Source organism: Lutra lutra, chromosome 9 (assembly GCF_902655055.1).
Source record: "Lutra lutra chromosome 9, mLutLut1.2, whole genome shotgun sequence".
Taxonomy (NCBI): Eukaryota; Metazoa; Chordata; class Mammalia; order Carnivora; family Mustelidae; genus Lutra; species Lutra lutra.
Window position 1 is genome coordinate 26829418 of NC_062286.1, and position 24208 is coordinate 26853625.

The 24208-nt window shown below is 41.5% G+C and overlaps 1 protein-coding gene across 5 annotated transcripts in view; it reads left to right on the top strand.

The window, feature by feature from the left end:
* Positions 1-1777: 1777 nt before the first annotated feature.
* The window catches only part of FEZ2 (fasciculation and elongation protein zeta 2), a 43019-nt gene continuing 20588 nt past the window's right edge, over positions 1778-24208 (top strand). For 2 of the 5 annotated variants that reach the window (XR_007129965.1, XM_047744671.1), the window contains exons 1-5: positions 1779-2070; positions 6878-6986; positions 13147-13263; positions 15122-15263; positions 16332-16600. Coding sequence is in view for 3 of the 5 variants with exons in the window: in XM_047744671.1 (XP_047600627.1) it covers positions 1817-2070; positions 6878-6986; positions 13147-13263; positions 15122-15263; positions 16332-16600 (891 nt within the window). In the remaining 2 variants the exon portion in view is untranslated. Of the gene's footprint in view, positions 2071-6877; positions 6987-13146; positions 13264-15121; positions 15264-16331; positions 16601-17571; positions 17722-19685; positions 19718-20078; positions 20138-24208 lie in introns of all 5 variants that reach the window. The other 3 variants (XR_007129964.1, XM_047744670.1, XM_047744669.1) reach the window with 3 other exon arrangements.

Genomic DNA, 24208 nt, shown 5'->3' on the forward strand with positions numbered 1-24208 from the left:
TCTCCTCAGAATGAGTCCCTCTGACTTAAGTCTTCAAATTAACAGTCTATTTTGTTAACCTTGGATTGCTTTGAAGTGAAGTTGATCAACGTAATTGTAGTATAAAATCCAGTTTCTGGTTTTTTTAAGATTTTTTAAAAAAATTATTTATTTGACAGACAGAGATCACAAATAGACAGAGAGGCAGGCAGAGAGAGAGGAGGAAGCAGGCTCCCTGCTGAGCAGAGAGCCGATTCGGGGCTCCATCCCAGGACCCTGGGATCATGACCTGAGCCTAAGGCAGAGGCTTTAACCCACTAAGCCACCCAGGCGCCCCTAAAATCCAGTGTCATTCAAATGGTAAGGTGGAAGAGATGATCAAGTTAGCAATTGTTCAATAATTACCATGGAGAAGGCATGAGCTAATTTTAAATGTCTGATTTGGATCCACTTTTAAGGAGATCAGATGTTAAATAAACAAGGCATATCTGTATAGGGAGGTTCTAATAAGTGATTTAATAAGGGACACACCTTTTTAGAAAAAAATTGTGGTTAAATATACATAGGATAAAAATGAGTGTTTTAACAAATTTTAAGTATACTGTGGCATTAAGTACATTCATGTGCAACTATCACCACCATACAACTCCAGAACTTTTTACCATGTAAATTACCATTTACAGGCCTTCTGTACCCATGAAAAACTAAGTTCTCATCCTCGCCCCCCACCCTCCAGCCCCTGGCAACTCCATTCTACTTACTGTTTCTATGATTTTGACTACTTCATACAAGTGGAATTATTCCACATGTGTCCTTTTGTCTCTGGCTTCACTTAGTATAAGATCTACAAGGTTCATCCCGTTTGTTGATTTGCATCCCTCTTGGGAGCTTCCCAGGTGTATCTGAAATCAGCCTCTTAAGGAGGAAGGCAGGGAAAGACCTAAGAAAGACGAGGCTACTCCAAATTGGTAGATGGCTATTTTAATAAGCAAAGGGAGCTTACATACATAGGAGGCTTGCCTTTGGTGACAGCAAGACAAACAGATCCCCACACCCATCTGCCAAATCTTGTTTACCTAAGAGGCCTTTAACTGGGTTCATTCATGGTACACCCGGAGGGTGTTCTCAACGTATCATCAGAAGGCTACGTCCTTGGAGCAGCGTCTGGGAGCAGGAAAGGCAAGTGGAACCCCCATTCCAAGGAGAGTGGAGGTGGAGAGGAGATTTCCAGTGCCTGGGTCCAGCTCACAGGTCAACTGCCAGTTACACCTTTTCAGTTACCTTCCCCAACACTGTACCAAGTGCTTTGCAAGTATTAATTTACAAAATTACTCATCTTTGTATGTTCCTCAGGGTCTAGAAAGTGCTTTGCATGTTTTAGATATAAAATATTTGTGGAATGAATTTCGGTAGGAGTTAAGCATTTCCAGGTGGATCTGCTTGCTCTTCTGGTTGGAAATTTACAAAAGGAGTCCGTTTCTCCCAGGGGCATAATCTGACACTAGGTTGCAAGTTTAAAGAAGCCCTTTATTTAAGTCACATTTAGGCCAGTTTCCCACTAAGGGAAGCCATTCCTGAGTGACAGAGACTATAGGAAGTGACTCAACGTAATTAAAGTTTTTCTTTCGTTCTACTGAGACCGCAATCACCTGGGAGAAGAAAACTCCGGAAAAGGGAAGACCCGCAGGCTGGGCGGTCCGGACAGATCCACGTGGTAGACGGACAGAGGAGGCGGGGCCGGAGGCTAGGCGAAGCCCGCGGCGGGGCGGGGCCTGTGGGGCCTGCGGGGCGGGGCCCTGACAGGGCGGGGCGGGGCGCGCCACTGCGCCGGGCGGCGATGGCGGCGGACGGGGACTGGCAGGATTTCTATGAGTTCCAGGAACCGGCCCGGAGCCTCCAGGACCAGGAGAACTGTAACGCGAGCCCCGAGGCCGGCGCAGGGCCGGGCCAGGGAGGCGACGGCTTCCCGGCGCTGGCCTGCAGCTTGGAGGAGAAGCTGAGTCTGTGTTTCCGCCCCTCGGGTCCGGGCGCCGAGCCCCCGAGGGCAGCCGTGCGGCCCATCACCGAGTGCAGCCTCCTGCAGGGGGACGAGTGAGTGCGGGCCCGGCCGGGAGAGGGCGGGAGCCTCCCCTGCCCCTCGCGCTGCCCTCGTCTTGTCCTCTGGCCCTAAGTCTGCAGCCTCAGGGGGACTCCGGCCACAGGCTCCTCCCCGCGCCCTCCTTCCGCCTCGCGAGTCCCCGCCCCCTCTACTCCCCCGCCGCGCTCCCTGGGGGTTTTCGGCCTCCCGGAGCTCTGCAATTTAAATCCCCTGCTCCCCAGCCCTCCACGCTCCCTTACCCTCTGCCGCTGCCCTCCTCCTGCTCCCTAGAAACCGACCCAGGTTGGGTTCAGAGGGGAACCTCCTTCCACGGAGCAGGTAGTTAGAAATTGCACCTCCTCGGGCACATGTGTAGCCGCTCATTCATTCAACTAGCATTTATTTAAGCGCTAAGTGCCAGAGGCTGCTTCGCGCTGGGAATACCAAGGTGGCTGACATACCCCTCCCACGTAAGGCACCACTTAGGTTGGGGGGCTGGGTTTGTAAACAGTATGTATGGGTGTGACAAATGCTCTCCTGGACATACGTGCGAAATATAGGATATAAAAGGGGTATGTGTGGGAGAGCCAGGAAAGGCTTCACAGGGAAAGAAATGTGCAAACTGGATCCTGATGGAAGAGTGGGAGTTTGCCTGGCAGATGAAGAGTCTAGCATTGCGCCTCGCTATATAGCACGTGCAAAGGTACCAACGCTGAAGCAGCATTTATGCCACAGGAATTTATTGGCTCTATTGGAGAGCCCAGTTGGGAGTGCAAATCCCGACAGAGGCAAAAAAAAAAAAAAAAAAAAAAAAAAGGCTGTGGTTATTAATAGCACGGATCTCCTAGTCTGGTGGGACAACGCGTGCAGGAACAGGTAGTTAGTACAGAATTATCTAAGTGTAGTGTTAGCATTCTTTTTTTTTTTTTTTAAAGATTTATTTATTTATTTGACAGAGAGAAATCACAAGTAAGCAGAGAGGCAGGCAGAGAGAGAGGAGGAAGCAGGCTCCCTGCTGAGCAGAAAGCCCGATGTGGGGCTCAAACCCAGGACCTGGGATCATGACCTGAGCCGAAGGCAGCGGCTTAACCCACTGAGCCACCCAGGCGCCCCCAGTGTTAGCATTCTTAAGGAAATGCACAAACTGGATAAGGGAGAGGCAGAGTCCCTGGGGGGGGGGGGGAGGGTTGTACTTCATTTGGCTATCTAGAACCCCAGTTATAATTTGGCTAAATAAGGGTTCTAATTCTGTACCTCAGTGTCACCCCCAAAAGATAGTAAAAGGAATGGTGAGAGTGACGATGCTGAGCATGTGGTATGGGTCTCTGGGGAAGGGAGTCGCTGAGGAGGTGAGGGAGCTAGGAGTGGAATGAACACTGTGGACATGGGTGGGGGATGGGTTTTTAGAGCCCGGAAGGAATTAAGAGATTAGAGGTTAGGGAAGGATTCTTGAGAGATGGAGAGGGATCCACAGGCATAGAAAGGGCCTTTCAGCCTGATGGCCTCCTTTCCTCTGTGAATAAGGTAGGAAGCTTGAACAGAGGAATTTGGGAGTTAGGGCCTGTAAACATGGCTTAGCAGTGGTTGGTACCCAGCTGTGTTGGGGACCATGTCCTCTCGTTGCCATCTGTCTGCAGTGTTCTGCCCAGTGTGGAGGGAGGAGCTTATGATTGGATTTTGTATAATATACGGATGTATGCAGCCAATAGCAAAAGATGACCTTTTTGAAAGCTATTCCTAGAGAAGATAGTTTTATATATACATATGTAGATTTATATACTCTGAATCACTGGGACTCAGGACATACTCTGGATTAAAAAATGATAGTTCTGATGCGTTTAGGTTTGGCAAGAGTAACTTCTCAGAACAGATTAGTGGTTTGTACATAAATGTTAAGGTTCCCTATTTTTCTTCACCTGTACGGTCTAGAAAGTAGTTTATGTTAGTCTTTGCTTAAATCCTAGGTTGATGTAAAACTTAAAATATTTTGTTACTCTTGATAATGGTTTTTAGTAGATGATATGTTGGTAGTAATGCCTGATTCTTAACTTGGGAATTCATAACACATTTCTTTCTCTCTTTTCAGGGGCCGGGGCTGGTCACCGCTCACTGTCCCTTTTCAGTTGCATACATCTCTCTGTGGCTTGATAGAGTCCATCCCTGCCCCTCTCAGAGAGAGTTGAGAATTCTTTCACTCAGATTTGCGTTGGCTTAGGGCACTTTATTTTACTTCTCTGAGCCCTACCTTTAGTTTTGGTTAAATATGGATTGCACTTATCTGCTATGGTTTTACTTCAGAAGGGTATCCCATAGGATTCAATGTCACAGGACTTTGACCTCCTTGGAAAAGAGCTTTCTTGCTGGTTGTTTATGACTGCTTGTAATATTTTATGATAAGGATAAAGGCAATTCATGTCTTGACGGGAGAATTCTAGAAATCTTTCTCTTAGGTCAGCCCTGTGTCCTTCCAACTACAATTGTTCTAACCTTGGTGGAGATGGAGGATTGTTAATTGTCCTTCACTTTCTTGGGAGATCAAATTTATCCACAGTATCTCCTACTGGGTGAAGTATTCCGCTCCACTTGTCTTCTTCTTCCAGCCTTATTTAAGAAGAAACAAACAAGCAGTCCCCCAAAACGTGGACTGTCTTCACCTACTAGAATATCCTACTTGAGTTCCTAACCAAGGTTAGGTATATAGTCAGTTATCCGGTATCTGAAAGTCTTTTACTCAGGAAGGTGTGGGTCAGAAACGCAGCAAGTTTAGCTGATTTTAAACAATCCAGAGTTGTTGCCTCCAGCTGGAGTATTTTGGCATTGGAGAAGGTTGTGTTTCTAACAGAGAGGAGAATGGGAATGAACTATGCATATGGGAGATGTGCTGGGTAAATGAGCCAGTTTCCTAGAGCTTTTTGGGTTCACATTTTCATTGAGGCTAATGTGCATTCCAAAGCCAAGCATCATTTTGGGATTTTATGTTTTTGGCAGTTATGGTCCCATTGCTTCTTCTCTTTAGCACCAAACCCCAAATTCATTAAATCAAGTATATTGCTTCTTTATTTTTAAGCTTGCATTCTTATTTTTATGCCTCCAGTGGTCTTGTTTTTGTCTCTTAGTGGCTTACACGTTTGGAAAAAAAGACAAGCCCACTTAGTTATTTAATGGCATATTCATGATTAGATATCTGCCATATACTTTAGGTATTTTTTCTTACGACATTTGTGTATCTCTGCCCATTAAATAGATTATATATGTAGTCTTTAACTTACCCCAATTTAATTTCATCTCATTTATATCTCTGAAGTCATGTTTTATTATGCTGTTATTACTTTGGTACTAAATCTGAATTTTGGTCATGAAGTTGGAATTTGCTGTCCTTACCCAGTGTGACTTAGGACTTGCCTCAAAACAACTCATTTGAAATAATGCTTAAGAGTAATAGAGCTGGAAGGGATCTCTGTTACTCAGGCCTCTCATTTTAGAGAAGGGTGGCTCTTACTTAGAGAGGTTAAGGAACATGACCAAAGACTTCACTATTTGAAGAAGAAAGGAAATGAGAGTCTGTGTTTCCTGAATTTTAGTCAAGCACCCTTTCATTTTACTCTTTTGCCCCCCCAAAATGCTGTTTGGCAATAAGGAAGGGTGATTGCATTGGCTGTAACTGTTATGCCCCAATAATGGGTCCGTGATTAAAGGAGCAAGACTGATCCAAAGCGAAGGTCAAGCAAAGCTTTATTTCGCGCCAAGCATCAAGAATCTAACTGAACGTTCGGGGCTGCACCTCTTACAAGAGAGGGCGACCCTTCTGTTTCACAGACTAGCTTTTAAGGGCCAAGGCCATGCGGTCGGGCCTGGCCACGCACAGGTGGCCAATGAGATCGTAACACACAGGAAACTCCACAGCGATGCTAGGTGACCAACTGAGTTACAATTGACCCTAGTAGACATTTGAACCAGCCTATTACACCTTGATTGGGATTGGCGTCCAAAGGCTCCCAAAGGGCGGGGCCCATACTCCTTGGTAACCAGGGAGACAGTATGCATCCCCCCCACTCTTTGAATTCTCCACCTAGCCTGACCCACCCTTGTATCTGGGCTTTGTTATCTGGAGCTGGTTTCTGGGACTTGTTTCCAAGTAAATCCCCTGGGGGAAGGGGAGCAGGGACAGTTTCTAAATAGGTCCTTACAATAACCTTTGTGCATTTTACTGTGAAGTCCCTTTTCTCTCCTCCTTCATTTTATCTGTCATAGTCCTTAGCCTATTGTATTACAAAATAGATATTAAACCCCAGTCTCACATTGAGACTGAATCCTTTCTCCAGGGAGAATAACACATTTTGGGGTAGAGAAAGATTATTCACCGTATGAAATGATCAATAGGCAAGTGTGAAACCCCGTGTATGTACTACCCGCGTGGCTTGGGACACATTACAGAAGCTCCCTGCACTTCAGTCTCCTCCTCTGTGAAATGGGGATAATAATGGTTCTTCATAGTATTGTTTTTGAAGATTAAATGAGTTAATCTTTGTAAATTGCTTAGGAGGGTGCCTGGCTAGTGTTGTGGAAATGTGACCTGTTGACTTTGGGAGAGTTTTCACACCACTGGGTCTTCTCTGCACTTCTTGTCAGCCCAGGGATCCTGTGGTCATTTAGTCTTCTTTAGGGGGCTCTTTGTTGGGGATTTTCTGGAAAACCCGAGGCCTTGCATTGTTTTGCTTTGACATTTTTTGTTCTTTCTTTCACTGTGGTTTTGGTATTTGTTTAACAAAAGACATGTGGAGGGTGTTAACTTTCATTGATTATAGTTTTATTCTTTTTAAGGATTTGGAATGCCCTGACAGATAATTTTGGAAATGTAATGCCGGTAGACTGGAAGTCCTCCCATACCAGGACCCTGCATTTGCTTACACTGAACCTCTCAGAAAAAGGGGTAAGTTAGGAAATGAGCGAATAGTTTCTGAATAACTGATTCTGATAATAGAACTAAAAAAACAGCCTTGCTATTGAACAGATTCAGTGGGTTGCCAATTATTTCCAAGTTTATAGCCATTGGCGTGGCCTTCTGTTGCCAACTTGGCTCCACCACTGTCAGCTTTTGCTAGCTCTTTCCTCCAGTTCTTCCCAAGCATACACTCTCTTTTGTATGTTTAGCCAAATCTTTGTCACCTGGGAATGAACAACAAAGATCAGCGGTTTTTTTTTTTTTTTTTTTTCTTTTTTTTTTCTGAGCTTAACTAGCACAATTTTGGTGTGCTGGGAAAACTGGGTAATATACTGAGGGTACTGGGAAAGCAACATTGAGTTAACTTTCTGATGAATTTAAGGACTTGCTGGACACGACACGTTTTCTGAAGACTGTGTGTTCCTCTGAGTCTTAGATAACCTTTAAAAGACCTTAGAGCTCTTGGCTACCTGTTTGAGCCTGCTGGGGACTCCTCGGGGTTGTAAAGTGAAGGTGCCTTGGGTAACAAGTGTGAGCACAGGTGATGGGACAGCTGGGGTCAGGGGTGGAAAAGGGAAGGTCATTGTTTTAGGTGGAAAAGCACAGTGTTCGGTTTATCTAAAGGTGATGAGAAACAGTCAAGTTATATATAAGTTTCAGGGGCTGTTTAAGTTCCTTATCATATAACAATGTAAACTCATGCCAGACCTTTTGGCATGCTCTATGTTTCATTAAGTGTATTTGTGTAATTGAGAGTATAATGCATTGGGGCTGTCAGTACCTTAAATAGTATTGTTAATGTTTTATGTAAACGACTTTCTCAATTATATGACTCAGGACAGCCGGCTGCCTATTATTTTCTAGTAAAATGTGGAGTTCTGCGTGTGCTTCCCAGTATTCGAGTAGAGAGAGAAATCTTGCTGTATGTTCCAGTAACCCCACTAAGCTATTCTGCTGACTGACCTGGCATACATTTTGTGAAAAGGAATAAAACAGCATTCCTTATGCTCTGTCTTCTCTTTGGACCCTAGCTATTATTTTGGGCTTGGTTCAAGTTTCCCTTCCCCTCTGAAGCTTCCTATTACTGTTTTAGCCTTTGCTGATCTCATGGAATTATACAATTTTAGAGTTGGAAGCGACTTTAAAGGACACTTAATCCAACCTCTCACTTGGGGGGAATCCCCGTCTACGGCCTCTCTGACAGATGGCCCTTTAGCCATGGCCTCAATCCCTGTGTGGAAGGGAAATGCAGCTCTCTCTGTGGGAATTGGTTACACTGGTGGGGGTGTGAAAATCTTCAAGGACTTATCTGTCCCACAGAATTTAGCCCTGTTGTCTCCTGGGTACCGGTCCCCATAGCACTTTGTCCATGTCTCAGACCATTACTTTGTTTTCTTATTAATCCTGTGTTTTAGGGTCTGTCATTGTGATTGTGATTTGCTGGTAGCAAATCTTTTTAGTCTTTTTAGTAACTAGCACTGTTCCTGGCACATAGTGAGTACTAAGACAAATGTTGAGTGAACAAAGGAATAATCTTGTCAATGAGACCATAAGGTTAGAGAATATGATGGAAAGTTCTTTTTTAAAAAATAGGTATTTTCTGTATTATTTAACATAGTACTAAATCCATGATAGCCAATCAATGAGTATTTGTTTGGACATACTTAAAAATCGCATAGAAGAGATCCTTTCATGGTTTCAAATTGAAGTGCATTAGCAGCGTGAATGGGACACTATAATATGGTTTCATTGAATAAAATGTATGTCTTGTATTGTTCTTAAATCACATCTTGGGAAGTTGCTCCCTTTTTCTGCCTTCTGATTGTTATTTTCTTTAAAAAAAATTTTTTTTAGTAACTACTTTTTTTTATTAAAGATTTTATTTATTTATTTGAGAGAGAGAGAGAGAAAGGAGAGCATGAGAAGGGGGAGGGTCAGAGGGAGAAGCACACTCCCTGACGAGCAGGGAGCCTGATGCAGGACTCCAGGATCATGACCCGAGCTGAAGGCAGTTGCTTAACCAGCTGAGCCACCCAGGCGCCCCAGATGTTATTTTCTTTTTTCTTTTTTTTTTTTTTTTTTAAAGATTTTATTTATTTATTTGACAGAGAGAGATCACAAGCAGGCAGAGAGGCAGGCAGAGAGAGAGGAGGAAGCAGGCTCCCTGCTGAGCAGAGAGCCCAATGTGGGACTCGATCCCAGGACCCTGAGATCATGACCTGAGCCGAAGGCAGCGGCTTAACCCACTGAGCCACCCAGGCGCCCCCAGATGTTATTTTCAATGCCAGAGTAATGGTATAGCCAAGGGTGGTGATTTGTAATGACTTGGAATTTAGTACTAGTAACTGATCTTAATTATAAAAGCCTTATCTGAAAAACTCAGCAGATTAAAGTGGACAAGTGATCATCCATCTGTCTTCTGCCTACCATGACACAACTACCCAGGTGATGAATAAGAACTGAAATTAGAACTCTGTTCCTCAGGAAGGAGTAGCACACATTAGGTTCCTGGAGAACAAGGAGCTATGTAAGAAGAGACCTTCACATTCTATTAGATAGCATATTACATTTTTTTAAACCTGAGTTAGTTTATTTAGCATTGCCTACTATATGCTCTGTTGTTTCCGTAACTGAATTGTGTTGAATTTACCTTTGGAAGCATCCTTTAGATTATTCCATTTGTAAATAGGATCTGTAGGAAATTTCTTCCTTTTCTTTCTTTCTCTCTTTCTTTCAGATTTTATTTATTTATTTGATGGAGAGATAGCACAGGTAGGCAGAGTGGCAGGCAGAGGGGGAGGGAGAAGCAGGGGCTTCTCTGGGCTCCATCCCAGGACCCTGGGATCATGACCTGAGCCAAAGGCAGCTGCTTAACCGACTGAGCCACCCAGGTGTCCCTGGAGATTTTTTTCTGGATGAAGGGAGAGGACCTTTTGCATTAGGATGAGAAAAACATTCAGGGAAACCACCATTTGCCACATTTCAACTTTTAATTTTTCTTCCGTTGAGGTTCAAGATGGCACACTTTTAAATTTGCTGAGTCTTTCTATAGTAAGGGAACTAGTATATTCCAGATTCTTACAAGGGCACATTTTTTCCATTTGAAGCAGCTTCAGTTTCATACAGGGCAATAGAACCACCAGCTCTGTGTCTAACCTGGCACAGGAAGGAGTGATGGGAATGTTTGGCAAAGAGAAGACACACTGATGCCTAAATGGGAGAGTGAATAATGATACCCATGACAGCCAAGGTTAGTTTTCAAAGCCGAAAGGGATTCCAGCCCTTAACATATGCCATCTCTGTGGGGAATGGACTTGGCTCAGTCCCTGGAAAGATGATCTGGGATCATTATTTCTCTTGTTATGGAAATTTATTCTAATGGTTTACTGGTATCAGTCATGTGTTTTGGCAATAGCTATAAAAACTATTCTAAATCCAGTGCCATTTTTGAATATGCTTATATGGGAAAAGGCTTCTAAATCATATTGCCTTAGGAACATCTCATGTGCTGTCTCCTTCCTCCTACCGTGAACGGTTTTTTCAAGGACAGAGACTTTTTTTATGCACCTTTTTATCTTTAAGAGCAGAGGCAGGAAGAAGATAATATCTTCCTTAGGAGTCATTTTTAAATGAAAACTTGGATTTGTCTGTAAGAGGAAAAATAAATCTATGGTCCTCCAATTATAATGAAATTGATTGTGGGAAGTGTTAAAATTTAAGGATCCATGAAGATAATTGCTAGGTCTACTCCCCATCATCCATACACCCTTGTAACTAGATTGTGGCACTTTTCCTACCCACTTCTGTAATCTTGAAGTCAAACATCCTCTCTCACCAAGAGCCTAAGCTCTTGATCTTTCACATTCCTTATTAAAAGGATAACTGGAAATAAAAAAAGATAACTGCATTGGTTTAAAAGTACTAGAACTAGTATAGACCTTATCATGAAAAAGCAGCCTCTGCCCTCCTTACCCCATGCTTGCTTTCTACTTACCAGAGGCAGCCACTTTTAGCTCCTTGAACTATTCTTCTGACAGATAACATGCTTTCATCATTTTACTTGATTTTTTTTTTTTTTTCCAAATTTAGACTTTATCCATTTACTTTCTACTCATCGGTGAGGGTTTAGGTCTCTCTCACTCCTCCCACTGTCCCTCAACACCATAACCCTCATGGAAACTTTCCCTTCCCTTGTCTTCCCAATATAATTATATAAAAATAATTGGTTAAATTAATCTTCATCATTTATACTGACTACATAAATATTCACAGTTGACCCATTTCTGTACATCATGAGTGAATTTCCTCTTGTAATTTTTTTTTTTCCCTTAGGGTAATAATCATTGTCTTTTTGTGGTTCATTTAAGATATCATTACCTCATAAATTCAGCCTCAACAGAGCCATAAAACTCGTTTTAGTAAGTGACATGCACCAGAGAACCTGTTAATGTCTCTGCCTCTCTTTCTCTTATCCTTTTCTCGATGCTCCATGCAGTAACAGTTGTCATCTGAGCTATTTACTCTCTAGGTGAGCTTCACAGTCATCATTCTGGAACCTTTATTCCACCATCATTACAAGAATTCCCACATTTCATTCTTGGAATACGTCCCAGGTCTGCTTCCTTTCTGGTTTTCCTTCTGTTTTGAATGGAGCTTATTCTGCAGTAGCTTTCTGAGAAAGGGTGAATGAGGTAAAATACTTTGAGATCTTGAATGCCTGAAAATGTGTTTATTCTGAGCTCCCAATTAATTGTTACTTTAGCTGGAGATAGGATTCTAGGTTGAAATTTATTGAAACATGGAAATAACATTGATTTTTTTTTTTCTTCATCTCGTTTGTTGCTGTTGAGAGTTTAAAAGACATTTTGATTCTTGATCCTTTTCATGTGATGGTTTTTTCCCTCTCTGGAAGCTTTTAGATTCTTCTTTTTCGCACAGTGTTCCAAAAGTTCAGAATGATATGCTGAAGACCATGTCCAGGCCTTTCCTAGTCTATGGCGCAGTGAAGACAAGCCCAAGGAGGTGTGTCTTCACCCAGTTACAACATGGACTTGAATTATGTGGTAGGACAAGCCCCAGAACCCTGATGTGGCTCCTCTCCCAGACTGACATTCTGAAAGGCAGCACTTGTCCATTTTCACCTACTGCATTTCCCATGTAAGGCTTTACAGTTAGGACTAGTACTTAATTTTTGGTCATGATTTTTGGGACACCAGCTAGGTAGGCATGGTGTGATAACCCAGGGCGGGCAATGGTAAGCAGTAGTAGCACCCCTGGGCATGAAGAGGTAAGGAAAGGAGAAGTTGCCAGAACCCAGAGAGAGTAGCTGTAAGGGGACAGGTCTGCTTGACAGGCTCTGCTGCTTTTTGGCAGTCTGGCCAGGAAGGGGACAACGGAATGAAGGTCCAGCTCTCATCCTCCCACCCTCCAGTCTCCTGCTAGTGTCTGCCGGTGGTTTTTAACCCATTGGAAGCCAGAAGCCCAGACCATCCTTTGATTTAGTCCATCAAGTTCGGCGTCCTGATGCCCAGAGCAGGGTGGAAAATGGCAGTGAGGCAAATGGGAACCTCCAGCACGATTACATTGAAAGATTTTCTTGGAACCTACAGAGATTTTATTTTTGGAAGAAGAGCTGTTCCCCTGTAAGGCAAAGTTCGACTCTTGTGGACAGGGCCAGCGAACCAATTCCTAATCTTTTATCCTGAATGTTAGAAGTTAGTTTGGCAGTAATTAACTTTATGTTATCTGTGGAATTTTAACGTACACCAGTCCTACTGTTAGATCGTGAACCAAATAACTTTTGCTGCTAAACCTGCCTATTACCTCCCTCCCCGTCTCCTGTAATTCCCTACAACTTCCTAACAAACGCTATAAATGACCCTCTTCCCCAGGGAGAAGCAGCTAAGCCTGTGTCTGTATTGGGGATTAGGGGAAGCGTTAGGGGATGCATGGGCACCTCAGCAATTTCATGTTTATTTTCCCTTCCCCCCGTTGGTGTCTGAGATGAGTAAAGGACTTCAGTGCCACCTGGCACGGAGTGATCGTAATCCTTCCTCCCTTTCCAGGGAAGACTCTTCTTTACCCAGACACTGCGAATTTGTTGTGATCAGGATGTCCTGCTTTTAACAGTGGGTTATTTTGCTTTCAGATAAGTGACAGTTTGCTCTTTGATGCATCAGACGACGAGGAGCTGAGAGAACAGCTGGATATGCATTCGATCATCGTCTCCTGCGTTAATGAAGAGCCGCTCTTCACTGCAGAGCAGGTAGAGACGAGACCTTCATCCAGGAAAGGAAAAGGAAACCTCAAGCTGAAAAACAGTTTCTTCCTGGGGCAGTAAGGGATGGGTTGTTGGGATTTACTTATTTTTCCTGCATTTTCTGTGTAGGTAAGCTCATCAGTTACGTCCTCCACGGAGAAAAGAAGAAGGTATATGTAATCTGAAGCAGACGGGATCATGTTAGTTGGGAAGATTTTTCAGTACAAACACTTTCCCAGTGCAGGCCTGGTTGAAACAGTGCAGCAAGTTACCAAGGGAGGGTTAGTGCTTCACCTGAAATCAGAAAAAATACTGTGAATTGTGTACTTTTTCAAGAGTTAACAAGACATGGCAACCTATACCGTATCTGTGCGGAAACTACCTACTTTCTCTAAAAGCCTGTGTAAAAATCATCAGCACTTATTAGAAGTACATATTGTGCGCCCAGAAAAAAGTGAGCGTGATTCCTGTGGAATGCTCTAATTCATGTAAACCTCTTGCATCAACTTTCTCAGTGTCTGAATACTCTTCCCACTTGGGTGGGGTTGTCAAACTCCTTCAGTAATGCGCTCCAACGCTGCTCTCACTGCAAACCCTCCCAGAATAAAGCTTTCAGCTGGAAACGTGAGGTCACTGAAGAGATAAGCTGTGGCCAGGTTGGGAGGAGTCTATTAAACGTGTGCCATTTTGATACTCCTTCGTCATATTTGTGGTTGGATTGTTCTAGACCTGGAAAGAGTGTGGTGCTTAAAATGCCAGATAATGGGGATGGAGGGCTGTGGGAGGTGGAGCGTGATATCCCGGGGAAATAACACGACCCTGAGGGTTCATTGTCTCCTCGGTAATCTATCTGCCTGAATGCCATAAGCCTTCCTGCTCCCAAGACTTAGCCAAGCAGATTCTGCCCTCTTCTCCGGGGTTTCATTGTGCTCTTTTACAATGCCTGTTTGAGAAAATCTTCTTACTAATTAACATAATCCCCACCTCCTTCAGATTTACTCTTCTTTTTCTCAGTACAAGTATTACATCTTAAGCCTGCTGATTCATCCCGCATTTTTTTCTAATAGTTTTTTTTTTTTTATTAACTCTTAGATCTATTTTTTCTTAACTGTTGAGTAATTTTTCTGATTCTAAGTTCCCACTGACTAATGTATCCTTCGCAACTTTTAAATGTGGAGCAGGACAAGATAACTATTGTAAGATTTGAGCAGTGTTGCCCACGACAGTAGATTATTGTTTGAAAGACAGATATTTCTGAAATTTTCCTGCTTCTGTGCAGCTCTCTTTTTCTCTTTTAAGCTTCTACATTTCAATTAATTTTGAGTATCTCTTAATCTTCCATTGAGTTAATACATGAAAATATTTTTCTGCTGTTAAAGGAAAAATTTGCTGCTGTGGAGATAATTTTTTGCTTTATATAACAATTTTTTATATTTTCTTTTTTTTTAATTTTATGTCAATTTGATGAAATCCTTTAAACTGAGCACTCGCATGTGGCATATGGTATATTTTCTGTCATTTGCTTTCTTTTTTCTATAATCTGGCTCTAGCACATCTGAAGTAAGTTATACGTGTGTTTTTGTGCCCTTTCTAAGACATTGCAAGATCTGATAGGGCTTACTGAATCATGATGGACATTAAATCATACTCTTTAATTTTGTGCTTAGCATATTGTTTTTTTATTAACCATGTTCACTCTTAAAATCAAAATTTTGTTTATTCAGAACACCAGCTCCTCCTGCACACCATTGGCTAGTGGAGAATTTAGTGCATTTCTGCTCTGGTTGCCTCAAGTGAGCACCGTGTGCAGATAGGTTGTTTAGCTGAGTGTCTCCGAGTAACAGTGGTATGTATATTTTGGAAGGTTATTGAAGAAATTGAAGAAATGATGCAGGAATCTCCAGACCCAGAAGATGATGAAACGCCCACCCAGTCAGATCGGCTGTCCATGCTGTCCCAGGAAATCCAGACTCTTCAGAGATCGAGCACAAGCAGTTACGAAGAGAGTAAGACACCTTCCTTAAGTCCATGCTCTTCATACTTCCTGTGTGTCTCCATCTCCAGGAAGCTCAGACTCGCACAGGCTATGATACACACCCTTCTTCAGCCCTCCAGCAGTGCTCGGGCATATTTTTATCAGTGCTCAGGGACTTTGTCATGTTCACCTTTGAATCCTGTACTAGCCGGCTTGGGCTGCTGTAACAAAGTCCTGTATGCCCCGGTCTTAAACAATAGGAATTTATTGTCTCAGAGGTCTGGAGGCTGGAAGTTCAAGATCAAGGTGTCAGCAGGTTTGGTTTCTTCTGGGGCCTCTCTCCTCAGCTTATAGGTGTCTGTCTTCTCTCCATCCTCATGTGGCCTTCCCTCTCTGTGTGTGTTTGTCCTTGTCTTGTCATTTTGTAAGACAGTACTCATACTGGGTTAGGGCCCAGCCTAACAACTTCATTTTTACTTACCTTTTTAAAGACCCCCTATCCCCAAATACAAGCACATCCTGACGTAGTGGGGGTGACTGTTTCAGTGATGTCCTGGCCTCCCTCACATGAGCCTCACTCACATGCTGAGAAAAAACTGAAAGGGGGTTTCAGGGAATAGTCTTTTCTTTCATTTTCCCAGTCTTCAAAAAAATTCACACATTGGGGCACATGTGATCCAGTATGTTCTTGGTTTAATTTTTTTCAGTTCAACTCCTGTCTTCTGAAGTGTGCTAGAACCCTGCTAAACTGCGTGCAGTTTCTTGTCAGCTGGCAGTTTCTGTACTCGCCCTCGGCTTTTGTGTGTGTGCTTTTCCTTGTACGAGCTTTTTTCCATCTCGACTGGAGTGCTGCTCCTAGGATGGCTGGGTTAGGCAAGTAAAGAATGTTGTTACACTTCCCAGCTTTTTGAGAAGTAAGTTTGCCCACCTACCTCTGCTCAGTCCCGCCCACCAGAAGCTTTAGGATGACAAGAAGATCTCCCACAGTTTAATTGTTTAGAATATGATCCTCGATCTTTTGGCCTAAAACACCCCATCGTGCCGCTCTCTTGAAACGCTTTTTGTCTTAGTACCTGCCGTGCTTTGCTTTTGGTCACAGGAGTAAAGAGGCTCTCAGTATCTGAGTTAAATGAACTACTGGAAGAAATTGAGACGGCCATCAAGGAATTCTCCGAAGAGCTGGTGCAGCAGTTGGCCCTGCGAGACGAACTGGAGTTTGAAAAGGAAGTGAAGAACAGCTTTATTTCCGTTCTCATTGAAGTGCAAAACAAACAGAAAGAGCACAAAGAAACAGCCAAGAAGAAAAAGAAACTCAAGAATGGCGGCTCCCAGAATGGGAAGAATGAGAGAAGTCATATGCCCGGCACAGTAAGTGGTATTCTGTGGGAGTCTTCTTGCGCTGGGAGTCGCTCCGTGGTGGACCCAGGGCTCCTGGCCCAGACACAGGCAGGCGGGGCCTGTGTGTGATGGAGAGCACCGATGGAGCTCTGGTCAGGGAGACCCGGTGCTCAGCTCTTGCAGGAAGGTGTTTTTTTGGGGAGCACATAATGGTTATCTGGGTAACTCGGCGCTGAAAGGTTTAGGAGGGAAGTCAGTGCAGGGAATGGGGTGGGGGGAAGTAAGGAAGGAGGCGATCTTCAAGGTGGCCACTTTAATACAGCAAAGTGTTACTAGTGGTTACTTATGTTTGGCTGGTGGGCTTACACGTGGTATTAGTATTTTCTTGTTTTTGCTTCTCTTGTAGGAGTGGTATAATAAAAAGTGAAAAGGGGTGCATTTAAAGGTAGCTGAAGTGTGCTGAGCCTCAATCACAGACTGATTTGTAATCAACTTCCTCCTGATTTACCAGTGAAGTTGGAACGAGGCGGGGTTAGTGATGTGACATCGGCCATTTGCCCAGGATTTGGCAGATTAGGATATTTCTGACCGGTGAAAGAAAAGTTTAGAATATGTGAATCTTTGACTCTTCATATGAAATTTCTAGTTTTCTACCTTTTCACTTTGCTTAAGTGGTCCTATTTTGTGTGATTAAACTCCATCATAAACATTAACTAATTATACAAGATGCATTTCTTTAGTGATTTTAGAGCCTTTTCATTTTTCTTTGATCAGTTGAGCCCTATATTGCCACCTTCATTTTGTTTGTGTATGAAGAAATGTTGATTTTATTTTTTTGGGGTATAATTGTTGGGCAAAGGGATCCATTTTTCTAAAAGGAGTGCCCCTTTTTCATTCATAATTTTGATAACATGGTAATACAAATTACCACAAACTAGATAGTATGTTTTGTAATAATATAAGTTCTGTCTTTGATTAAGTTTCAATTTATTTGTTCTAAGGAATACTTACCAGAGAAAGGGTTCTCATTAACCAGACTGCTGGAACCCAGGGAAGAGAATGACGTCCTAGGTTGCTGGGTCACCAATGAACACTTGATGCGAACGAAAAGAATCTCCCCATTTAGCCTATTCATTATCTGCTTTTGGCCTGTGAGTAAATGGACATTTCCTTAGTGTAATGTCCATTTGTTTGCTGAAAGGACATAGCTCATAAACGGACTTGGAAAAAGTTCTCAGATATGTGGTACAAAATATTTTTGAGAAATGGCAATATGGATTGCAGAGGTGTTCATTAGTCGCTTCTAGGGACTACTCTGGAAGAGCAAAAAAAAAAAAAAAAAAAAAACAACAAAAAAACAAAAAACCAAAAAACCCCAAACCCAAACATTTGTTTGAATATACAGTTCTGGAAAGTTTGCTTTAAATTTCCAGAGCAAAACTTATGTCTTATTTAAAAAAAAAAAAAAAAAAAAAATGCACCTTTTAAATTGTCCTGTTATTCAAGTGTGATTAAGCAAAATGCCTAGTTGAAAAGTCTTAGCATTGTTGGTAATTTCTGTCTGCTGTTAAGAATTACACGTAAACCTTCCATTTATTAGTGTTAACACTTGGCTGGGGGAAATAAATTTATCCCGAGAGGTGTTTAAAGACTTCTTTTTGTAACTCCCGTATAAAAAGTGTTTGAGTGGGTTCATGGTGTAATTGTACATGGCATTTATATTGAGAAATGGATTTGGCAAGGCAACATTTAGATCTCACTCAAACCTTTATGAGTCTTGAAATAGAGTCATAGTAATAGTCAATTTTTTTTCACAGTATTTGGACCTGTTAAAGTGCTTTGTGAGTCCTGATCTACTATTAGTAACAAAACCTTCAATCAGGTTTCTTTTTTTAAAAAAATAATTTCTTTTTTTAAAAGATTTTATTTATTTGACAGACAGAGATCACAAGTAGGCAGAGAGGCAGGCAGAGAGAGAGGAGGAAAAAGGCTCCTTGCTGAGCAGAGAGCCCGATGTGGGACTAGATCCCAGGACCCTGGGATCATGACCTGAGCTGAAGTCAGAGACCTAACCCACTGAGGCACCCAGGTGCCCTTTAATCAGGTTTCTAATGGCATTGCTAACCTTGCAGTACTGGTTCCCTCTATAAGCTGGAAGAAGACCATCCCATCTGTGACAGAAGGAGCCTGAAATCTGTGATTCTGAAAAGAGTGGTAGGAGGCTCAAAAGAACCCTAAAGTGAAACCGCCTATTGGATAAACAGATTGCGAAAGATGTTACCTTGTTAGACATTTTATGTAACATGCAGCTTGGGCAAGGCCTCTTTCTCTGAGTTAGCTATCAGCAGTGATACAAATGTCTAAAAATTGGTGACCTTCCTACGGCTATCATGCGTTACCTGTTTTCTAATAACATTGGTCACTTTTTTCTTTTTACCTTAGATATTTTTGTTTATTAGCAGGACTTGGTTTTCTCTCCTTAAGCATGGAATAGCTTCCTTCTGTTTTTTCTTAAACATGTTTCATTGAAACAAAACATTCATTTGTAGTTGGTATAACACTTTATCCATATTTGCTAGCTCTTCTCTTTGGTCCAAAACACTGTAAAGAAATACCTGGATGGGAATAGAACAGAGTTAAACTCGTTAGGTGTTAATTTTGGAGACATTTTGTTCCAGACATTTTTCTGTAGTGAAGAAAGAGTTGGGGGGCATCAGGGATGCTATTTAGAGCATTAGACAGTTTTGAGGCCATGGGAATATTATTAAATATTAAAGTATTGAGTTTCTTATACAAGTGAGATGTTATCCTGATTTGTTTTATTTTTACAATCTGCTACGTGTTGGATAGGGAGGGTAAAGCAGCATACATTCACTCAGCAGATACTTGCCGAATGCCTTCCTTGTGCCGGGCACCGCTGAAGATACAGTGGCAAATGAAACAGAAAAGGCCTGTGGCCTCTTGGAGTTTATATTCTAATAAGGGGCACAGGCAATGAACAAAGAAAGAATGACTAGGCAATGTAATTTCTGATAGTAACAAATGCCACCAAGACAATAAAATGCTGGGTGAGGCAGTTGATAACAATGCTTTTGGGGATCTGTTTCTGTTACAGCAGTCACTGTGTCACTACTCCTTATGAGCAAGGTAGGCTGTCCTTTTTCTAATGCTCTGTGTGGAGGGGAGGTCAGAGGAGTAGATCTTCTCTTTGGGAAATGAGATTCAAGAGAGCAGAAAACTTTCTCTTTTTTCTGTTGTTCAGCATCAGGAGAAAGCAGTGGGAGTGGAGTTTGGAATGGTTGATGGGTACTGTCTATTAATCACTATGGTGACTTGCATGCATTTTTTTTTTTTTGGAACTGACCATGTTGTTTTGGTGTCTTTATGTATGCTCCTCCCTTTTCTGGAGTGGCCCTCTGTTCCTGTTTTTCCCAGTCCACTTTGGAGACTTTTTTTCTTTTTAACTTGACCTTCACAATCCTGGACAAGCATTATCTTCCTTTCTTAGAACCTTCCTCGATGACTCTTCATCTAATGCAGAATTGACTACTCTCTCCTTCTTTGGGGGTTAGTATTATTCCTCTTGACTATTTCTGTTGGCACTGTCATACTATATTGTAGTTTTTTGTTTTTGCATCTGTCTGACATGGGTCACTAATGACAGGAATATTATCTTAATATCCTTAGGTATAACATTCGGTACTAACAAATTTCTGCTAATAAATGTATGAAAGAGATAAACTTGCAAATCTGTATTTCTATTTAGGGTCTTTATGTCAGGTGCCAAGCCCTCGGAGGCTGAAGAACCTGTTGATGAAGAATTTTAGGTCAAGAGCTGTATTTGAGTTCTGCTCCTGCTGCTGGGTACATCTCCCTTTGAGATTTGAATTTTGGAAGGGTTAAATGAAATAATGTATGGAAGAGTAGCATATATCCTGAGTAAATGCTAGTTATCATATGTCCAACTGCCTACTAGTTATTTGTCTCTGAAATTTATCAAACTAAAGTTACCATTTTCCTAGAGTTGAATTTGTTTCTTATATATTTTTCTTTTGGTTAGTTGAACAGTCTACTCATTCACTGAAATCAGTGGAATTTCTAAGTCAAAGGATATTCAGTTTTTGGAGGGATTTAAACAACCATCTTTTTATATAGTTCTACACAAATGAAACCCAGTAATAGCATAAGTGAGTGGCCATTTCCCACACCTCCAACCAACAATGGGTATTGTTAGCCTTCTGATATATACTGATCTGAAAGGCAAACAGTGGTTTGATCTGTTGACTTGTGTATTCTTTTGTGAGTTGCCTATTAAGTCACGTTTGAGATGTTTTCTGTATTTATTTATGAGGGTACATACATTCTGATCTCATAGTATCGTGCTCTGTTGTTATAATTGGATTAAATTTTACCTGGGAAGGAGTGTAGCCTTCCCAAAAGCTCATTCACATTGTTTCATTGTTCAGCATCTCACCTAATTTTTGGTTCTTTGCACATCACTTAATGTCTGTTTGTTGAATTGAAACTTCACTATAAAGGAGATAGAATCCCAAAGGATTTGGATTTGTCCTATTTGAATTGTTGTTCTATCAAGGATTTTTTGTTGTTGTTGTTGTTGCCAGTCTAATGTTTATGTTGTATAGAGTCACAGACCATTGGATTTCAGTGGCAGTTCACATGAGTATAAGAACAAGTCAAAGTATACCACTTATGTTTTAATTTAGCAGTGGTTGGCACCTAGAAATATCTGAAGTTGTAAAGACGTGTTTACTTTCCTGGCATCATACATCAGTATATGGATGAAATGGACATACTTTCTCCTTTAGGATCCTTAAAATAATGTTTTCAAATTAAAAGTCACATGTAAGATTGTGTTTTCTAAGTCTAGGGTTGAGAAGATAGGGATCCGTAGTATCTTTTTTGTTTGCCATAATCACTGAGCTTTCAAGAGAGAGTTCTCGTGTTTGGACTTAGCACCAGCAAAAATGAATAGTTGTTTCAATCTAACCTGAAGAAGTTTATTTTGAAAACTCTGTTGTAAAAAAAAAAAAAAAAAAATTATATTGCCCTGTTGCTTTGGGAGGCTAGGGAGGTAACTGCTTAAAGATGGGGACAGCCAGCCTTGTGATACTCTTTCTTATATATATATTTTTTTCACAGATGCACTGCTCTGTATTTATGACTCACTTTGCTCATATTGTGATAAATAGTCAAATCCATTCTGTTTCTCTTTTACATGCAAAAATGCCCCACTAATAGTTTTTCATTTAAACTTCGTCAAAGCTGACTTTAAGAGAAATGTGTTTTCATTTAGATAGCTCTTATTAGATTGCTCTGAAGTTATTCTAGTTTAGAAGGATCTATTCTGACACAACTACTTGAATTTGGGGCTTTTGTTTAAACAAAACTAGCTTTTTTCTTCCCTTTTTAATTTGGAATTTTTAAATTTCACATTTGCTAAGATGACTTAGACTGAGGATTGGCAAAGCAAACTACTGCCTGAGGGCCAAATTGGCCCTCTGTTTTATAAATAAAGTTTTATTGGAACATAGCCATGTCCATTCATTTCCAGATGGTTAATGGCTGCTTTGGTGTTACAAGGACAGAACAGAATAGTTGTGATAGACTGAGTGGACTCCAAACTAAAATATTAACTCTCTGGCCCCTTTTAGGAAGAGTTTGCCAAACCCTGATTTAGACAAAATTTAATAAAATTAAAAAACTAGAAGAAAAAAAATACGCAAACTCCAGTTAAAGTGAATTCGTATAAAAAGATGACTATATTTTGACTAAAATTTATTTTAAAATGTAGCCTTGTTTTATCTAAGAGTGTATTGAATTGTTCCTTTCTTCAGGGCCCCAATCAGCAGCCTGAGTTGTGGCTGTAGATGGTGATCCCTTGGCCAGTCCATCTCTAAGCCACTTGCCTAAGCCCCTCTACCTAGCAATAGACCTTTGTGGGTTTTTTTTGTTTGTTTGTTTTTTTGTTTTTTAAGATTTTATTTATTTCTTTGAGAGAGAGAGTATGAGAGAGAGAGAGCATGAGAAGGGGGAAGGTCAGAGGGAGAAGCAGACTCCCTGCCCAGCAGGGAGGCCAACGAGGGACTCGATCCTGGGACTTCAGGATCATGACCTGAGCTGAAGGCAGTCGCTTAACGAATTGAGCCACCCAGGTGCCCTGACCTTTGTGCTTTTTGTGTCAGATTCCCAGTAGCTAAGTGAAGATAGCTAGCAGGTAGACCAGTTGACTCTAGATTTGGGGCCAAATGAAAAACTTAAAAATGTTGGCAGCCTTCCGGGTACACTGTATTTATAGACAGTAATAAAAAGTAGTCTGAAGAAGATAGAGGAGAAGTAGAAAAGGAGCTGATCCCCCTCCACCACTTTTTCTAAGTAGTGGTACTCAAGAGGATAATGTCTGCCCTATATATGTGAGTGTAAATATCAACACATTTTCAACAGTAATTTGTTGGTTACATTTGATGGCATTTCTCTGCAGGTTTCTTTTTCTCTTTTTTTTCTTATAGTTGACACACGATGGTACATTGGTTTCAGGTGTGCAGCACAATGATTTGGCAAGTCCATACATTATGCTGTACTCATTGCAAGTGTAGCTGCGTCTGTCACCATACAACGGTGTTACGATAAGACAGACTGTATTCCCCATGCTGCTCCTTTCATCCTGTGACTTCTTCATTCCAAAACTAGACGCCTGTACCTCCCTTCCTCCCGCAACCACCAGCTTGTTCTCTGTGTTGATGGGTCTGTTTCTGATGTTGGCTTGTTTATTTGTTCATTGGTTTTTTTAGATTCCACATGTAAGTGAAGTCCTGTGGTATTTGTATGACTTATTCACTTAGCACGATACCCTTTGGGTCCATCCATGTTGATGCAAATGTTAAGAATTCATTCTTTTTTGTGGCTGAGTACTATTTCACCACATTTTCTTTATACATTTATCTTTTGATGGGCATATTTTGACTATTGTAAATAATGCTGCAGCAAATATAAAGGGTACATATACCTTTTTGAATTGGTGTTTTTGTTTTCCTTGGGTAAATATCCAGTAGTAGATCATATGGTATTTCTATTTTTCATTTTTTGAGGAGTCTCCATGTTGTTTTCCATAGGGGTTGCATCAATTTACATTCCCACTAAGAGAGCACGAGGATTCCCTTTTCTCCACATCCTCACCAACACTTGTTACTTCTTGTTTTTTTTGATACTAGTCGCTCTGACAAGTATGAGATGATATCTCATTGGGGTTTCAGTTTGTTATTTCCCTGATGGTTAGTGATGTCGAACATCTTTTCATATTTCTGTTGGCCTCCTGTATGTCTTTTTTGGAAATATATTTATTCAGGTCCTCTGGCAATTTTTAATTGGATTATTTGTTTTATTGGTTAATTGGTTATTGGTTTTATTGGTTAATTGGTATTGAGTTGTATAAGTTATATATTTTGATACTAACCCCCTATCAGATATGTCCTTTGCAAATATCTTCTCTGTGTGTAGTCCTGGTTGTTTGTTTTTTATTTTGTTTCCCTGCCCAAGGCCACATATATAGAAAAATGTTAAGGCTGATGTCCAAGGGATTACTGCCTTTGTTTTCTTTAAGGAATTTTATGGTTTCAGGTC